The sequence below is a fragment of the Pleurodeles waltl genome, chromosome 11, assembly GCF_031143425.1.
Source record: "Pleurodeles waltl isolate 20211129_DDA chromosome 11, aPleWal1.hap1.20221129, whole genome shotgun sequence".
NCBI classification, from domain to species: domain Eukaryota; kingdom Metazoa; phylum Chordata; class Amphibia; order Caudata; family Salamandridae; genus Pleurodeles; species Pleurodeles waltl.
Window position 1 is genome coordinate 327,579,967 of NC_090450.1, and position 18,483 is coordinate 327,598,449.

An 18,483-nucleotide genomic window follows, 5' to 3' on the forward strand; every position below is an offset into this window, starting at 1 on the left:
TGCCTCTACAAAGGACATAGTGGGATACTTACTACATTTGCAAAAAGCGAATCTCGCTTTTTCATCTATAAAAATACACCTCGCAGCAATATCTGCTTACCTACAATCTACTCATTCATCGTCTCTATTTAGAATACCAGTTATTAAAGCATTCATGGAAGGGCTAAAAAGAATTATACCACCAAGAACACCACCAGTTCCTTCATGGAACCTTAACATCGTCTTAACAAGACTCATGGGTCCACCTTTCGAACCCATGCATTCCTGTGAAATGCAATATCTAACCTGGAAAGTCGCATTTCTCATTGCAATCACATCCCTCAGAAGAGTAAGTGAAATACAGGCATTTACCATACAAGAACCATTTATTCAAATACACAAAAATAAAATAGTTCTAAGAACAAATCCAAAATTTCTACCAAAAGTAATCTCACCATTCCATTTAAATCAAACAGTAGAATTGCCAGTGTTCTTCCCACAACCAGATTCCGTGGCTGAAAGGGCACTACATACATTAGACATCAAAAGAGCACTAATGTACTACATTGACAGAACAAAGCTAATCAGGAAAACAAAACAACTGTTCATAGCTTTTCAAAAACCACACATAGGAAATCCAATATCTAAACAAGGCATTGCTAGATGGATAGTCAGATGTATTCAAACATGCTATCTTAAAGCCAAAAGAGAATTGCCTATTACACCAAAGGCACACTCAACCAGAAAGAAAGGTGCTACAATGGCCTTTCTAGGAAACATTCCTATGAGCGAAATATGTAAGGCTGCAACCTGGTCTACGCCTCATACATTTACTAAACACTACTGTGTAGACGTACTAAATGCACAACAAGCTACAGTGGGCCAAGCTGTACTAAGAACATTATTCCAAACTACTTCAACTCCTACAGGCTAAACCACCGCTTTTAGGGGAGGTAACTGCTTTATAGTCTATGCGAAACATGTGTATCTGCAGCAACATATGCCATCGAACTGAAAATGTCACTTACCCAGTGTACATCTGTTCGTGGCATTAGTGGCTGCAGATTCACATGTGCCCTCCCGCCTCCCCGGGAAGCCTGTAGCCGTTTAGAAGTACATCTTAAATCTTAAACATTTGTACATTTGTAAATAATTATTATAAACTTTTTATGTACATACGTATTCACTCCATTGCATGGGCACTATTTATAGCAAACAACTCCATCCTCACCCTCTGCGGGGAAAACAATCTAAGATGGAGTCGACGCCCATGCGCAATGGAGCCGAAGAGGGAGGAGTCCTTCGGTCCCGTGACCAAAAAAGACTTCTTCGAAGAAAAACAACTTGTAATACTCCGAGCCCAACACCAGGCAGCGGACTGTGCGAAACATGTGAATCTGCAGCGACTAATGCCACAAACAGATGTACACTGGGTAAGTGACATTTTCATTTTCCAACATGGTTACTGCTTAGAGTTCACACAAATTCATCCAGGCATTCCCCCAAAAGCGCACAAACTCATCACAACATCTTGCAATGTTGCAAACAGAAGTACAGGCACTATTACTCAAACAAGCCATAGAACTTATGCTGCATCATCAAAAAGGAACAGGGGTTTACTCCCTGTACTTCCTTATTCCCAAAAAGGTCAAAACATTAAGACCAATATTAGATCTCAGGACTCTAAACCTCTACATCTGATCAGAACACTTTCACATGGTAACGCTACAAGATGTAGTCCCACTGCTACAACAGGACAAATTTATGGCAACACTGGATCTAAAAGATGCGTATTTTCACGTACCCATCCATCCAGCTCACAGAAAATACCTCAGATTTGTTATAGAAGGAAAACATTACCAGTTCAAAGTATTACCCTTTGGGATAACAACAGCTCCCAGAGTCTTTACAAAATGCCTTGCCGTAGTCTCAGCATACATAAGGAGACAATATATGCATGTATTCCAATATCGCGACGATTGGCTAATAAAAGCCAACACTCAAAAACAGTGCCAACATCACACATGTTATGTAATAAACACCCTACACACACTAGGGTTCTCAATAAATTACCAAAAGTCACACCTGCAACCATCACAAATTCAGCAGTACTTAGGGGCTACACTAAACACACAAAAGGCACTTGCAAGCCCAAGCCCACAAAGAGTGCAATCGTTCCACACCATATTGCCAAAAATTCAGCCAAACCAACACTACACTGTCCGTTTTGTCATGAAACTGCTAGGTATGACGGCATCATGCATCGCCATTGTCCCAAACGCAAGGTTACACACGTGGCCCTTACAACAGTGCCTCGCAAAACAATGGTCGCAGGAACATGGTCATCTCCAAGATCTAGTATTGATAGACCGCCAAACACACTATTCGCTTCAGTGGTGGAATCCCACTAATTTAAACAAAGGGTGGCCATTTCAAGACCCTGTGCCTCACGCCATCCTCACAACAGATGCATCAATGATTGGATGGGGGCACACCTCAACAATCACAATATTCAGGGACAATGGGACAACAAACAAACAGTTTCACACAAATCACTTAGAACTGGTAGCAGTGTCCCTAGCACTAAGAGCCTTTCAGCCTCTTCTTGGTCATAAACACATTCTTGTCAGAACAGACAATATGACAACAATGTACTACTTAAACAAACAGGGAGGACCCCACTCATCACAACTTTGCCTTCTAGCACAGAAAATTTGGCATTGGGCAGTTCACAACAACATACACCTGGTAGCTCAATACATTCCAGGAATTCACAATCAATTGGCAGACGACCTTAGTTGAGATCACCAACAAACTCACGAGTGGGAAATTCACCCCCAAGTACTTCACAAATACTTTAGTCAGTGGGGGACACCAGACCTAGATCTATTCGCCACCAACCACAACACAAAATGCCTAAACTTCGCGTCCAGGTACCCACACCTTCCATCCAAGGGCAATGCTCTATGGATCAACTGGTCAGGGATATTTGCTTACGCTTTCCCGCTCATTCAATTTTTGGTCAGCAAATAACCATTTCTAAAAGGTTTTAAGGGACATTTTAACTAACACCCTGAAACCTGCTTCTGTGTGCTACACTTGGAGAGCATGGGAAATAGAACTTGCACTTTCTTAGGGAGAAGCAATGCACTGTATACCTTGTTGACCGCAAAAGCTGTACTTATCAGTGAGGCATGAAGGCAGTATTCCATGTGAAAGGAAAACGCACAATGCGGCAGAATCCTTTCTTCTGGACTCAGCTCGCTTGTTATCAGTAATAAGTGCGATGTAGTAACTTGTTGGTGTGCTGGCTGCAAACTATCTTGTGCGATGATCTGAGCAAAGAACCTCTCCTGACAAGTGGCAGCCCTTGTATAGTAAATCATATTAGAGATTGGAATTTTTTTCATAAGTTTAGGAATGTCTGACATTACATTTGTGCATCAGGGTGTGTGTTTCAGACGTATTCTTATGAATATGTAAGGTGAAGGGACGTCAATTCTGATTACACCATCTTAGCTGTGTCTATGTACTCTTAGACTCTGATATTGTGATAACTGGACACTTGTCCAAGATTTGATGTCCCATCAGGTGCAATATCTGTCATTTTCTGAATGACTCAACACTTCCACAGTTCTTGGAATGATAGTCATATAAAATCTGCGTTGATTGCAAACATGACAATAATACTGCATAAATTGAGAAAAATGGCAACTCCCATTGCCTAAAATTGATTAAATGGCAACTTCCATGTTCTAAGATAGTCAGGGCCTACCTAAAATGGAGCCGTACCTTAGGTGCTTTTCATCATATTTTCCAGATTTAGACATTCTATTACCAGTGTGCAAGGGAAATTATCACCAAATGAAGCTGCATGGTTAAAACCTTGTAGCAGCTGTCAGGGGATTTTCCTGGTGGCTCACCACCTGGCTGGATCTGTGGATGCCAGGGCGGACGGACTCATCTGCTGACACCTAGCAGATCATGAACGGGAGAACCTTGGCTTGATCTTAGTGCCCCCTTTGAATGTCCATTGTTAGCATTTTTGTGTATTTTGGTTCCCAAGACCGCTGTCCCTTGGAGATGTCCCTTGGAGATGCATTCTGTTTAGAGTGGAACTTGGAACTCATGTATGCCTTTCTGCCACTACGTCTCCTAACCTAAGTTCTGAAGATGATCAGGAACGACCGGGCCGAAGTCTTTGAAGTGGCACTGAATTGGGCAAGCATAGTGTGGTACCTGGAATTCCTGAGCATTAGCAAATCTCCTTTGATCAGGCTACCTCCTCTGTAGGATCTTTAATAGCAACAGCATTGCAGGGTCCTGCAGCCAGGCCTACACAATCTTCATCTCCATGCTTGGAGATTGAGCAGCAGCAGTTGACTTCATTCAGCCTTTCTTCCAAAGTAGTTGTTGTAATTTTAACAGCCATGTGTCCCTCCCTGAAATCATTATATGCCTGCCACTGGGACAAGTGTGTGGTTTGGTGCATTACTTGGCAGATTGTCCCACTTCAAGTCAAGCCATTAGAATTGTTGGCCTTTGTGTTGTCTCTAGCTCTGGTAGGACTTGCTTTAGGCACAGTTCTATGTTATTTGTTGTTGCTTTCAGCTTTTTTGTGGTTGCCAGAAAAGTGATCTTTATTTACAGCACCTGTTGCGATGTGCTTGTAAAAAGGATTGCAGCATTTGTTACTCCCACACCTTTCATTATGCCTCACTGGGACCTGAATCTACTTCTCACCCTTCTAAAGTGTACTTTTATACCACTGCACAGCTATCCATTGTATCTTTTTACTCTGAAGACAGTTCTCCTCATTGCCAGAATATCGGCGAGGCATGCAAGAGAACTACAAGCCCTCTTTGTGAACACACTGTGCACAACATTCTTTCCAGAACAGTTGGTTTTGAGAACCGGAACCTGTTTTCTCCCAAATGTGGTAACTTCCTTAAATGCAGGGCAAAACATCACCATCCAAGCGTTCTTCGCACTGCCTCACACCCTCTGAGGAGAGGATGCGTTGGCTGGATACCAGAAGAGCTCTCAGCTGTTACATTGATCTTACTAGGGAGCATTGTGTGGATGCTCAGCTTTGTTGGATTCACTAGTGTGAAGAAGGGCAGAGAAGTGCAAAAAGTGTGGATAATTTTTTGCATCAAAATCTGCTAGGCTTTGGCAAACTCAGCCAACAGAAGACTTGTGGGCTGATTTTCACCAGAACTAATTTTGCTGCTACTACTGCATGGACATGGAGTACTATTGTGGGCATTTGCTAGACCACTACATGGTCCTTTCTACACGTTCACCAACCACTACTGTCTGGACAGTTGGTCTGACTAGAGGGGCTCATGCCTGCTGAGTCCTGCAAAACCTTTTGGCTTAGCGATTTAACAGACCCTCCACCTGGGAGATATTGCTTTGGTACCCATTCCAACTTTGAGGAATCAGTGGTTAGAAGTATCCATCAGAAGAAAGTTTTATTTTCCTTTAGAACTCTCTTTCTAGTTGATACTATCTAACCGCAGATCCCTCTCCAACCCTTGCACACCCTAATTCTGTGAAATTGACCCTTTTCATCTAAAAGCTCCAAGTGTAGAGATTTGCATACTGGTCAGGACCAATCTGCTTTTGGGCTCTGCATGTAGGGTTTGCAGACAGCAACTGACATAAGGCTGCTTCTGTGGCTCTGTATGTCACTTTCAGAGCTTAATGATGTTGTGGCGTATCCCTATGACTCCTCCTACTGGCACCCAGGGGTACTACTTGAAAGTTTCCAGATCCAGTCTCATGCTTGGGGAATATTCAAAAGTTAAGGAATCTGTAGTTGGAGTATCCAACAGAAGGCGAGTTACCAAAGGTAAGTAACCTGTTATTCAAGCATGTTACAGTGGCAGCCTACTGACCTGCTAAATGTCAGGACAGTCTAGCTTATGTTATTGTTGTGCATATTTTGCTTACCACAAATGTTATGACTGCGCAGGAATACCATCAAATAACTGTGTACATTTGATGTCTTGTTTTACTGGGGATTTTATGCAATGTTTCATTTCAGTAATGGTTTATGGAGATTAGAGTGATGGCAAAATGAGTTTAGTCTTGGAAGATCACTGTGACGGGTTCACTTAGAAGAAGTTAGACAAGGTTTTATAAGGGTTGGATGTGGTCTCCTTAGCAGCACTGAAAAAACATGGGGAGGTCTGTTTCTGCAGTGCTTTCTCAAGCTTTTCTTTGTGTTGTCCCCTGAAATTGAAGGAGGATCCTACAAAATACATCCTTGTACTTAAAGTTTGAAGTTCTGAAATGCACAAGAAATCAATTCTGTGCTAAGGATTTGAGGGAAAACGTTTGTTGGTAAATCCTCAAGTTTCTGCAGTCCGTACAGAAAAGTGTTAGAATATGGATTTCAGTTTGCCACATAGTTATACCTGAATGTATAAGAAACCCATAAATTTGGATAATTAAAGGGACTGCTCTCTAGTTATATGGAAATAAATATTGATTAAAAAAATCGAATTTCCTGCTCAAGGTGCGTAACTGAGACTGCTTTTTAACTGACCTCTCGTTTTCTTCCTCCTTGAAACATACTCAAAATATACTATACCTGATTAATTGAAATTTCTTTTGTCTCATCTCAGGAAGCAGAAGAAAGGAGAAAGAACGTCCTGAAATTTCTCCACCTTCAGACTTTGAGCACACCATTCATGTTGGCTTTGATGCTGTAACTGGAGAGTTCACTGTGAGTACACTAAATACTGGTTCCAGGTTTGTTCCTTGTCAGATAGCAAGATTTTTCATTTGTCCAGCAAGTGATATTTCTGATGGATACAACTACCTGTGGATTCCTCACCTTATGAATTCGATCCTTGCGCCAGCATTCGACGGAAAGTCTTCTTCCTAGCTGTCTACATTGACGAGGACGTCATAATGGCACGGCTCCGTGTGACTCCGTCTGACGTCAACGTGCCAATAAGAGGTCATCGTCGGCGTACTAACGTCAGTTTTTCCTTTTTCCGTGCTTCGACACCAACGATTTTTTCTTCCTGGCCCATTGGTAACTGTAGCGCTCTTGAGGTTACAATGTCGCCTCTGAAGAAGTCCGGGTTTAAGCCGTGTAGGGAATGCGGGGGTCGGATGTCAGTGACCGACCCCCATTCGGACTGTATTTGGTGTTTGAGCTCCGAACATGATGTGGAAAGTTGTTCTTCGTGCCAGAGCATGAATCCGAAAGCTCTGAAGGAATGCGAAGCTCTTCTTGGCCAAGGCAAAGAAGAAGGAACACAAGAAGGTTTCTTCCCATGCTTCTCCCAAAAAGCATAGGAAGCGGCGTCATCATGACTCTCGGCGCCGTCATGACTCTCTGCGCCGTTCGGAGCGGAGCCGATCGAGGAGTCGTTCAAGGTCGAGATCTCGTTCGTCACGGCGCCAGAAGGCATAGGAGATGAGTCCTACGGTCACGCCTCAGCCGGAGAGTCCGGGGTTTTCACCGGCGCCTTCAGTCTATGAGGTCACTCAAGGTAGTCCTCTTTTCTCGCCAGCGCCGAGGGATCCTGATGTTCCCCAGACATCTACACAGCAGTACCCGGCTTTCCCGACTCCAGGGACGGATCCGGCCGCATTTTTGAATGCGATGTGTGCTGTTTTTCAATCCATGGCCCCTGCTGGTGCACCGGTGGGTCAAACGGGGCCATTGGCATTCAATTTGGGCTCGCCGGCGTCGTACAGGGCTGCTCCATTCATGCCCTTCTGCCCTACAGAGCCTGGTGGTCTGGCGCCGGGGGTTTCCCCTGGCAGGAGTCCTTCGCCTGGGACTGTGGATCCGTCGGCTTCTCATCCGACTCCTTCTCCGCGCCATCCGGCGTCATTGATGGCCTCATCCAGACCGGCTCCATCTCCTTCTGTTCATTCGGCGTCGAGGAGGTCATCTGCCGACTTCGGGCCGGCGCCGGTTGAATCCGGGAGCCTTCCTGATCCGGTTCGGGGTCTGAGATCATCGGCGTCGATGGAGTCCTTGTCGACGCCGGCTCTGGAGACGCATTTAAGATCTCGAAGGAAGGTGTTGAGGCTTCTGGAGGAAGAGGAATACAGAAGGCTTGAGGAAGGTGAGATAGAGCCTTCTGATGATTTCCAGGGACTTGCCACTGCAAGTGGTTTGGATACCTCCCCGGAGTGGGACATTGCTTCTCCGGGGGAGTTTACTGAGGAGGCCGCCTCCTTCCATGCTGTGGTGAGGAAGGCAGCTGACTACCTGGATTTACCTTTGTCCACGACAGACGTTAAGACTAACCTGCTCACAGAGGTTCTTCATCCATCTTCCTCTAGTGCTGACCCTTTGTTGCCTTTTAATGAGGCTTTGACTGAGCCTATTATAGACCTATGGAAAAAGCCAGTGACATCTCCTGCTGTGAACAGGGCTGTGGCGAGAAGGCATAGAAGTGCCCCAGGAGATCCAGTTTTTCTATCTCGTCACCCGACTCCGGAGAGTTCGGTGGTTCAGGCATCCTGTTCTGCAAAGTCTGCCCCTGGTACATTCCCTGGTGTTCCGACAGACAGAGAATCCAAGAGGAAGGAGCAATCCTCGAAGAAATTTTTCTCCTCTTGCAGCATGGCCCTAAAAGCTACCAATTCCACCTGTGTGCTAGGCAGATACATCCATGCCCTAATGGACTCTGCTAAGGAGATGGCAAAAGATCTGCCACAGGAAGTGCAAAAATCTTTTGGGTCCCTTTTTCTTCGATGCGCAAGCTGCTGCACATCAGATTATTCAGTCTGGCTTGGATACCACTGATTCTATTGCCAGGGCCATGGGAACATCGGTGGCTACGAGAAGGCATGCCTGGCTAAGATCTTCGGGTTTATCGTCAGATGTACAATCCACTTTAATGGACCTTCCATTTGATGGGGAAAAGCTGTTTGGGGACAAGGCAGAGTCTGCCCTTGAACGGTTTAAAGACTGTCGGGCTACAGCTAATTCCCTGGGTTTGCAGACCCCTTCTGCTACATTGTACAGACCTTTTCGTAGGTTTCGAGGGTTTGCTAGAGGTTCTGCCTTTCGTAGGTCTCAATCTTATGCCCAACAACCTGCCAACCCGCCCTATCGTGCCTTCACGGGGCGAGGTAGGGGTAGGGCTAGAGGTCCAGCCCAGCAGCTCTCTTCTTCTTCATCCTCCTCTGGTGGACAACAGCAGAAGCAGCCCTGGTTTTCCCCACTTTATCAGTCATACTTCTCATGTAAGGGGAAGATTGAGTCTTTTTCTACAACAATGGAGGTCAATTACAACAGACTCGTGGGTGCTAGGAATTGTGGAAAAGGGCTATGCTCTCCCCTTTCAGGAGTTTCCTCCTCCCTTCCCTCCCTGTCCCTCCTTTTGTTCAGAAGACCATCTTCTGTTGTTGCAACAGGAGGTTGTAGCCATGTTGGCAAAGGGCGCTATAGAGTTGGTACCATTGCAGGAAAGGGGTCAGGGGTGTTATTCAAGATATTTCCTGATTCCCAAAGTGGACGGTCGTCTAAGGCCAATCCTAGACTTGAGGATTTTGAATTTGTTCCTCAAGCAGGAAAAATTCAAAATGCTGACCCTAGCGCAGGTGCTATTGGCGTTGAACGAAGGAGACTGGATGGTGTCTGTCGACTTGCAGGACGCGTACTTTCATGTTCCCATAATCAAGTCGCACAGGAAGTATCTCCGTTTTGTGGTCGGATCGCAACATTACCAGTTTGTGGTCCTTCCGTTTGGTCTTACTTCAGCACCCCGGGTTTTCACAAAGATGATGGCAGTTGTTGCAGCACATCTCAGAAAGAGGGAGTTAGCGGTTTTTCCCTACCTGGACGATTGGTTGATCAAAGCCAAGTCTCCAGTGATTGTGTTGTCTCATCTGCGAATGACAACGCAGTTGTTGTTCGATCTGGGCTTTTCGGTGAACGTACCCATATCTCACTTGGAGCCCTCCCAACACCTCCTGTTCATAGGGGCAGTATTGGACACGACAAGGTTTCGGGCCTACCCCCCGCCTCAGCGGGTACGGGACATTCAGGCGCTGATTCCTTTGTTTCAAAGTGGAGTGGCAGTTCCAGTCCTCAAAGTCTTACGCCTGCTAGGTCTGTTTGCTTATTGCATTCTGTTGGTCACTCATGCTCGCTGGCATATGAGGGCTCTTCAGTGGTGCCTCCGCAGACAGTGGTTCCAGCACAAGGGGGATCTCAGGGATTCAATAAAGATCTCCAGGGACGCTGTAGCGAATCTCCTGTGGTGGGCAGAGGACGGCAACCTTTCCCAAGGAAAACCGTTTTCACTGCCCCCTCCAGTGGCCACAGTGATATCGGATGCTTCCACTCTAGGGTGGGGAGCTCATCTGGGGGACCTGGAGGTCAAGGGTCATTGGTCTCCGGCAGAGCAGATGTTGCATATCAATCTGTTGGAATTGCGGGCTGTATGTTTGGCGCTCAAGGCCTTCCTCCCTTCCCTTCGCGGTCAGTCAGTTCAGATCCTGACTGACAACACTACCGCGATGTGGTATATAAACAAGCAGGGAGGAGTAGGGTCGTACCCTCTTTGCAGAGAAGCCCTGCGACTCTGGTCCTGGGCTCAGGACCATCAGATTTGCTTGATGGCAAATCATTTGGCCGGAGTGTTGAATGTACGTGCGGACGTTCTCAGCCGTCACTTCTCATTAGATCACGAGTGGCGTCTCCATCCGGATCTAGTCCTTCACATCTTCGAGATGTGAGGTACTCCTCAGGTGGATTTATTTGCCACTCGGGAGAACGCACATTGCCCGTTATTCGGCAGCCTCCAGTTTCCGATGCAAGGGGTGTTGGGGGACGCGTTTCAGATGTCCTGGAGCAGCCAGTTGATTTACGCGTTTCCCCCCCATACCCTTGATTCCTCTGGTTTTGAGGAAGGTTCGTCAGGACCGGGCCTAAATCATATTGGTGGCACCGGACTGGCCGAGAAGGATATGGTATACAGACCTACTTCAACTCGCTGTGCCCTCCGCTCAGTCTCCCGCTCAGGGCAGATCTCCTCTCTCAATCGCAGGGGCAGGTTTTACACCCCCACCTCCAGAGCCTGCACCTTCATGCCTGGAGATTGAACGGGGCAACCTGAGTTCTTTTTCTCTCCCACCGGATGTAGTGGATGTTATACTATCGTCCAGGCGACACTCCACTAAATCTATTTATGCCGGAAGGTGGGCAAAATTTATGCTGTGGTGTGGAGAGAACCAAAAGGATCCTTTAAAGGCCCATCTTTCAGATGTACTTTTGTTTGTTCTCAGTTTGGCGAAGAAAGGCTGTGCTATAGCTATAGTTACGGGTTATTTGGCAGCTCTGTCGGCGTCTCTTTGCCTTCCGGATCAGCCGTCTTTATTCAAGTCTCCCATTGTACATAGGTTCCTTAAGGGTTTGGTGAATAGCTTTCCTCCTACTCCTTTTCACATGCCTCAGTGGGATTTAAATCTTGTTTTAACATTCTTAATGGGTTCGCCTTTCGAGCCCATGCATTCATGTCCATTGATATATTTAGCCTTCAAGACTGTTTTCTTGATCGCAATTACTTCTGCCAGGAGGATTGGGGAGCTTCAGGCACTTTCCGTTAAGCCCCCTTTCACTATGTTTTTCCCTGATAAAGTGGTTCTAAAAACCAGGGCTGCTTTTCTGCCGAAGGTTGTCACCCCTTTTCATATAGGGCAGAATATCACTCTTCCTGCTTTTTACCCTCTTCCCCACCCGTCTAAAGAAGAAGAGAGACTCCATAGGTTGGACCCTAAGAGGGCCCTGAGTTTTTATCTCGAAAGAACTAAAGACTTTCGTTTGGATGAGCAACTATTTGTTGGATATGCTGGTCAGCAAAAGGGCAGAGCTGTACAGAAAAGGACACTCTCCAGGTGGGTCATCTTGTGTATCAAGATCTGTTACTCTTTGGCAAAAAAGGTCCCTCCTGAAGGTATCAGGGCCCACTCTACTAGGGCTAAATCCGCATCCTCGGCTTTGGCGAGGGGAGTTCCATTGATAGATATATGTAAAGCGGCAACTTGGGCGTCCCTCCATACTTTCGTAAAACATTACTGTTTAGACTCTGAGATGAGGAGGGACGGTCACTTTGCTCGCTCGGTATTGCAAGATTTCTTAGTGTAATCAGGCGGGCACCCACCACCGAGTGCGGTACTGCTTGGGACTCTATTCATAAGGTGAGGAATCCACAGGTAGTTGTATCCATCAGAAGAACAAGTTACTTACCTTCTGTAACGCTTTTTCTGGTGGATACACTGACTACCTGTGGATTCCTCACGGTCCCGCCCACCTCCCCGTTGCCTGCCTGGTTACACTCTTATCTTGCAGTATTTAGATTAATATTTATTCTTATTTTTTTATATATATATATATATATATATATATATATATATATACAACATATATATTTGTATGTGTATGAATGCACATATATATTTATTTATATGTATATAGTGATATTTCTCTATATATTTTCGTATATTCATGTATTTCAACTCTCAATAAGATTGGATGGTTTAAATGATCAAGGTTTTTGTGTGCGTATATCTTTCTATATTATTTATCAATTTTCATGGTCGGTTTACTCCTATTTGCTTTAAGGGCACGAAAAAATGAGGTGAAACTGACGTTAGTATGCCGACGAGGACCTCTTATTGGCACGTTGACGTCAGATGGAGTCACGCGGAGCCGTGCCATTATGACGTCCTCGTCGACGTAGACAGCTAGGAAGAAGACTTTCCGTTGAATGCTGGCGCAAGGATCGAATTCATAAGGTGAGGAATCCACAGGTAGTCAGTGTATCCACCAGAAAAAGTGTTACCAAGGGTAAGTAACTTGTTCTTCTTAGACTCATTATCTTAGAAATACCTGTCTGTTTGGAGGTGGAATCACTAAAAGATATCTTAACGTATTTTTCTCCATTTCACTTTTTAAAATATTTCTTAAAATGTCAGTCTACATAAAATGCATATGAACTGCAGTGCTGAAGGAATGTTGTTGTTTTTTTAAATAAAAAAAAACAAAACTTTGTCAGTGGATAGAGATTTCTTTGTGGCACAGCCCTCACTTAGCCTTTTTACTTTACCCGAGTCATTTTTGGCTAATCAGCTTAGCAGGACCGAGGAACACTGTTCATAATTCACATGTTTACATTCCAGAGACACTCTTGTTTTCTTAAGTTTTTTTTTTTTTGTTCATGCCTTTTGTCTTTTTCTCCATTTTTGTAAGGTAAAAATGTATCTTTTTGTCTTCCCTTTGGTGAAATAGGCTAATAAAAGTACAACAGTGTGAGGTCACAATTTTGGAGAAAGATGTGAACTTTATATATACTTAAGTTACTTGTCGCGTCGGTCCCCCCACCAAGGCTTCTCAGACTGTTGACATTGATTGAAAATGTAGATAAACCTGATGAATGAGAAAAAGCTGAAGCTGATCTCAGCACAGCATTGTAAGACCTATAAGCCATCTGCCTATTCAATTCGTTATCTGTTGAATGCTGAGCACCTCCAAACAAGGATCCCAGTGCTCATGGTTCCCATGTGTGAGTAGCTCATCCTGTCCAGGTTTTTCCCTTGCATTCTGTGATTCCCCATTATAAAAGCAGTACTGCATTGCTCAGAAAGCAAAGAAAAACTGGACCGAATGAGCTAATAATTTGTGTTGCTGGGGAACTTTACAGCACTGGGGTCACTTGCCTCTACAACCTCTGATGCACCGTCCATGTGTCTTAATGAGGTGGTTCACACCTGTATTGCTCCTCCTCCCTTCTAATGGTCATTTGTTTTGCACTGAGGCCCCTTTGACTCATTTGATGTATTAGCAGACCTCATAGCCAAAGTAAATAACTATGCTAAGAGAAGTTTTTCACCATGAAGCTCTACTAGATTCATATGCTCTTGATTATTCCATAATCAAGTTGTTACGTCTGGTAACATTGTTTGCAAATTCAAACTTTTCCTCATAGGTGTTGGCCACATCAGGAGTATACTAATGTTAAGTATAATCCCACAATGCAGTTGCCATCTTCAATTTTTCTGTTTGATAAGGTTAGAAATAAAAATGCGCGTAGCTTATCGAACATTGTTGAGAATCAATTGATGTGCACTGAAATTTGGAAAAGAGAAAGTTAAAAATAAATTAATTAAGAAAAAGAATCAATAATGAAAGTTCAGTGAAGAAAGGCAGCAGCACGGACACAGAAGATGGAATGTGAGAAAATAAAGCTGCAGAGAATCAGACAAACACTCAATTTTTTTTAAATTTGTTTCTTAAAGTGCTTCCACGCAGCAGGAAAATTATCTTTAGAACTACCACCACAAGTTGGACTGAATGTTGAGACCAAGCATACAGCCTAGGCTTACCAAAGAAGCGTATTGTCTGTGCCAAATTCCAACCTAAGACTGTTTAAGACAGAAAAGAGCCACGTTTGGCACACAAGGCAATGGCACAAGTAAAACAAACCTCCATGAAGGACTTTAGGAATTGCTGGATGATGAAGACTCTGATGTAGTTGAGGAGGCGAAAGTGACTCCAGGAGAGTAGTATGGGACAGATCTAATAAAAACAGCACAGACTGAACTAGAAATTGGCGAATCCATAACAAAACAAAATCATCTTCACATATTAGAAAGACAGCTCTTTGGTCAACTGTCAGATTTTTAAGACAGAAGGGGTGTCTGCACAGTCTCTGCTCCTGTTTACCTTGTTTTGTGATTTTTTTTTTTTTTAATGTATGCTCCATTCAGGGGACAATTTTTATCAGCCTTGCTGAGGACAAGGGGCTTTCTACAGTATTGCCTGGATTTTTGGTGGCTGCAAATGGTCCCTGATGTGTTGGTGTGCCGGGGGTGGGGTCTTTTTTTAAAGGGAGCCATGACTTGGCGGAATAGCGTAAGTATGTAATTATTTATATGATTTTATTTACTAAATTTTGGTTGAAAAAGGAAATTGGTAGTATTTTAAGCTTTTATCTGTGTAAATGTTTAGCTTGTTTTGTTTATTATGTGTTATGTATTTATGTGATTTATGGTTAATATTTATTCTAGGGCAACAGAAAGGCAATGGTTTGTCAAAGAGAGAGCAAAACGAACAAGTTGCCTTCTTTATTACAAAACAAAAATAAAGGGAGGACAAACGTTCAAGCTCGGACTTAACTTTAAAAATAAATTCTGCCTGGCAGGAGGGCATGAAACAGACTGTTGGCCTTACCCTTAAAATGACAGCGGTCGAAGTTTAGTAATAAGCCAATCAGTGCTAAGAAGAGAAACCATTGCCATGGTTCCAAAATGGGTAAATTGCTCCAATAGTAGGATTTTGTTGAGATCTTGAATTCATAAAACAATCTTTAGTTTAAGGAAAGAATTGGATCAGGAAGGATTATACCCCACCACTACACTTCTCCCTCTAGAGAGGCAACAGGCGGGTGAGCCTCCAAATACTCCATTTTGAAAATCAACAGCTGCCGCAGGGAGTCGGGCCCCAAGTCCCCATTCTGCTGTGACACACAGGACTAACCATGGCCCTAACCTTCCTTCGTTGCAAGGAAGATAAGAGGGATGAGTTACACAATGCTTTTGTAATTGGGTGACACTGATTCACAAGGTTTCGATTCGTTTTCTAGATCTCTGAATCCTTCCACACAGGGCCCAGAAATAGGCTTCTAGACTCTCTGGCACTCAGGACGTTGTCAGTATGCCAGTCTGAGGCAGAAAGCCAGTTGGACTGCAACCAACCTGTAACCCACTGAGCACTATTCGAGTGAAATGTGTTCTAGGTAACACTTAGTCTTATGAGATACCAACGCAGTAATTAGTGGAACTCAAACCCTGTTTCATCATGGTAAGGCACACTCAAACACTATTTTTAACTTTATTTTAAATGAAAATGCTGTCTTAGTGCATAATATATAAATAGTAGTATTATGAAAAATAATTACATTGAGATTTACCAACAGTTTGAATAACAGATAGTACTGTAACGTTTTGGTGACATCATTAACCTCTTATTTCTTCGGCAAACCAAACTAACTTTAACATGAGAAATAAAGGCCTAAATCAAGTTTTAAAGATGGTTATCAATGTATATCTCGTCTTAACAATAGGAGCTAATGTTCAGTAAAATAGTATTGTCTTCCCCTATTCTTGTCTACATCGAAAGACAGCCAGGCTAAATGTGCCTCAAGGTGGCCTTCCGCAAAGAAAGGTGATAATTTGTATGGCCTGTGTCTTTAGTAAACACACAAGAAATGAAATTATCAGCCTCCATAAAACTTTATTCATTACTTAATGTAATCACAGGAACATAGAATTTGATTATTATTATTATATTAAAGCAAACTTGATAATCATACTCCAGTGCATAATGCCATGAATAACTGCATTTTATATTCTGACATTTATATCTGGATTAAAAACATGTAATTCAAACGTAGTTTATAGCAATTAATCTGATATGTGCTTCCACTTGTCTTCCGATCGGTTTAAAGTCCACACCATCAGCAAACCAGACATCAGCAGCATGACCCACTTAATCTACGTTTTCAGACCAAATGCCTTTCAAGGAAGAACACCAGACTGCAGATCAATAAATTACAGGTTTCACTAGACCCTTACTATTAGGCCTACCCCGAAGTAGTTTTAAGAACGACAATAAATATTTTGATTTCTCTAACTGTTTCCTCTTCTCACACCTTTGTAGTTGTGTAAATGTCTGAGCTCCTTGAGATATTTTTGGGGGAGCCAGTTTGCTGGTCATCGGGCTTTAATGCTTTGTAGATTTAGGGCTCTTGGTCCTTCACCATATTGTGAGTGGCCTCCCTATTTTTCTTTTCAAAGTTTTAAAATATCTTTTCACTGTAGTTTTCTTGCTGTTTTGTAGTCTAGCTAAGTACAGTGAGAAGCTGTCAGCTGCACTTGGGATTCTTGTGCGCTGAGTGGTTGATTAGTGGAGTACAGGTGAAGGAGTGGTGTAGTAATAACTGTCACTGGAAAGGGCTGTTGGAGTAAACCCAGGCACTTGTCACATACCTTACGGTCTGGGCACCCATCTCAGTGTAACAGCTAGCTAGGAGGGCCCTGTTACTAATCACCACCCTTGCCCCCCTCCCAACCACTGCTGTATTTTCTTTTTAGAGTCTGAAACAGGGGGGCTATGATTAGTGTGTGTCGTAGTACTGTAGCAAAGTCGAGCAAGACAAAAAATAAAAAACGTACCATGCAACCAAAACAAACGTTTTAACTCGAAATACAATCATTACTACTGTCAAACAGATGCTTAGAAGCAGGAAAACCTGTAGGGAAGTGTGCCTTTTATTCAACAACCGAAGACCCAGGTATTAAACAATTTGCTGTTTCATGCATTGATCATTTATCTAGTCCAAGGGCTTGTTTTTGAAAACTTGGATTTCTTTAGTTTTGTAAAGACAATGCTGATATTGTATAAAGCACTCTTCAACCATTAAAATCCTACCACAAGATGTACCTCTATTTTGGTGGCCTACAACCTACTTTCAGATAACCAATGTGTCGAATGTCTGGTTACTTTGATTATCATGCTGCTCCTCAGTTGGGTGATATCCTAACCTGTTAAAGGTTGGACTATGGTCTGGAGCTGGAGGCTGAGGGTACAGGTTGAGAAGGACAGGGTAGGTAGAACTGCAGTCAAATGCCATGAGAATCCAAACTGACTGATAAACTATGTTTGGTAGGAAACTTATTGGTTCTCACTAACAGTTGGTAAGTCACTTGGGCACTAGTTCCATTAACAATATATATATTTTTTTTTCCTTCCCACCATCGCATTCAGACCTGCACCAATCAGACTCTGTATTCGGCTTCTAAGTATGCCTAACGTTGGGCCCATTTGATCACTCAACTCTTGTGTTATCAGAAGAATTAACTACATTGGATTCCTTTCTAAATTCAGGTAGTAGAAGACATCGAAATCCCAGCTCCCTTCGGTGCCCCATCACCGGGGCTCTCCTCTCACTGCCTCATGCATCCATCCAGTCGATGACAATTCCAGGCTATTGATGGAAAAGACGCCTTTCCAATAGTGACCCCAGTGCCATTCCAAGTTCCCTTGGACCACCATCAAGATAGCAATCTCTTCCACTCCCCTGAGCACAACAGTACCATTTGCCAGGCCTGCCTCCTCTTTCGGTTGAAGAAAACTTTGGTTTCACCGTAAGCATAGGTTGGCCCACTGGAGAAAGCAGAGGCACCAAGCTGCAGACACCCTTGACATTTGCATGGAACACAATGGCAAGGTGTAGAAAAGTTGATTGCTGAAACTCAGCTGATCAGTGTAGGCCAGAAGTGAGCACAGACTCAGTCGGAAGGAGGTCAACTTCAAGACCCTGAGGGATCACAATCGCTGAAGTCTGTCTCAATGAGTATGGTCGGCATCTGTGCACAGCCCGTGGTCAGGTTTCGGCGTGGAGCCTAGAGTCTCAACAGCAGCCTGCCAGGCTGCTACTTTCTTTGGTCCTTGGTCTG

At 43.8% G+C, this 18,483-nt stretch overlaps 1 protein-coding gene across 1 annotated transcript in view; it reads left to right on the top strand.

Moving 5' to 3' along the window:
• Nucleotides 1–18,483, top strand: part of PAK2 (p21 (RAC1) activated kinase 2) — a 439,171-nt gene that overhangs the window by 108,193 nt on the left and 312,495 nt on the right. The window contains exon 3 of the mRNA XM_069213609.1: nucleotides 6,615–6,715. Coding sequence (XP_069069710.1) covers nucleotides 6,615–6,715 — 101 coding nt within the window. The remainder of the gene's footprint in view (nucleotides 1–6,614; nucleotides 6,716–18,483) is intronic.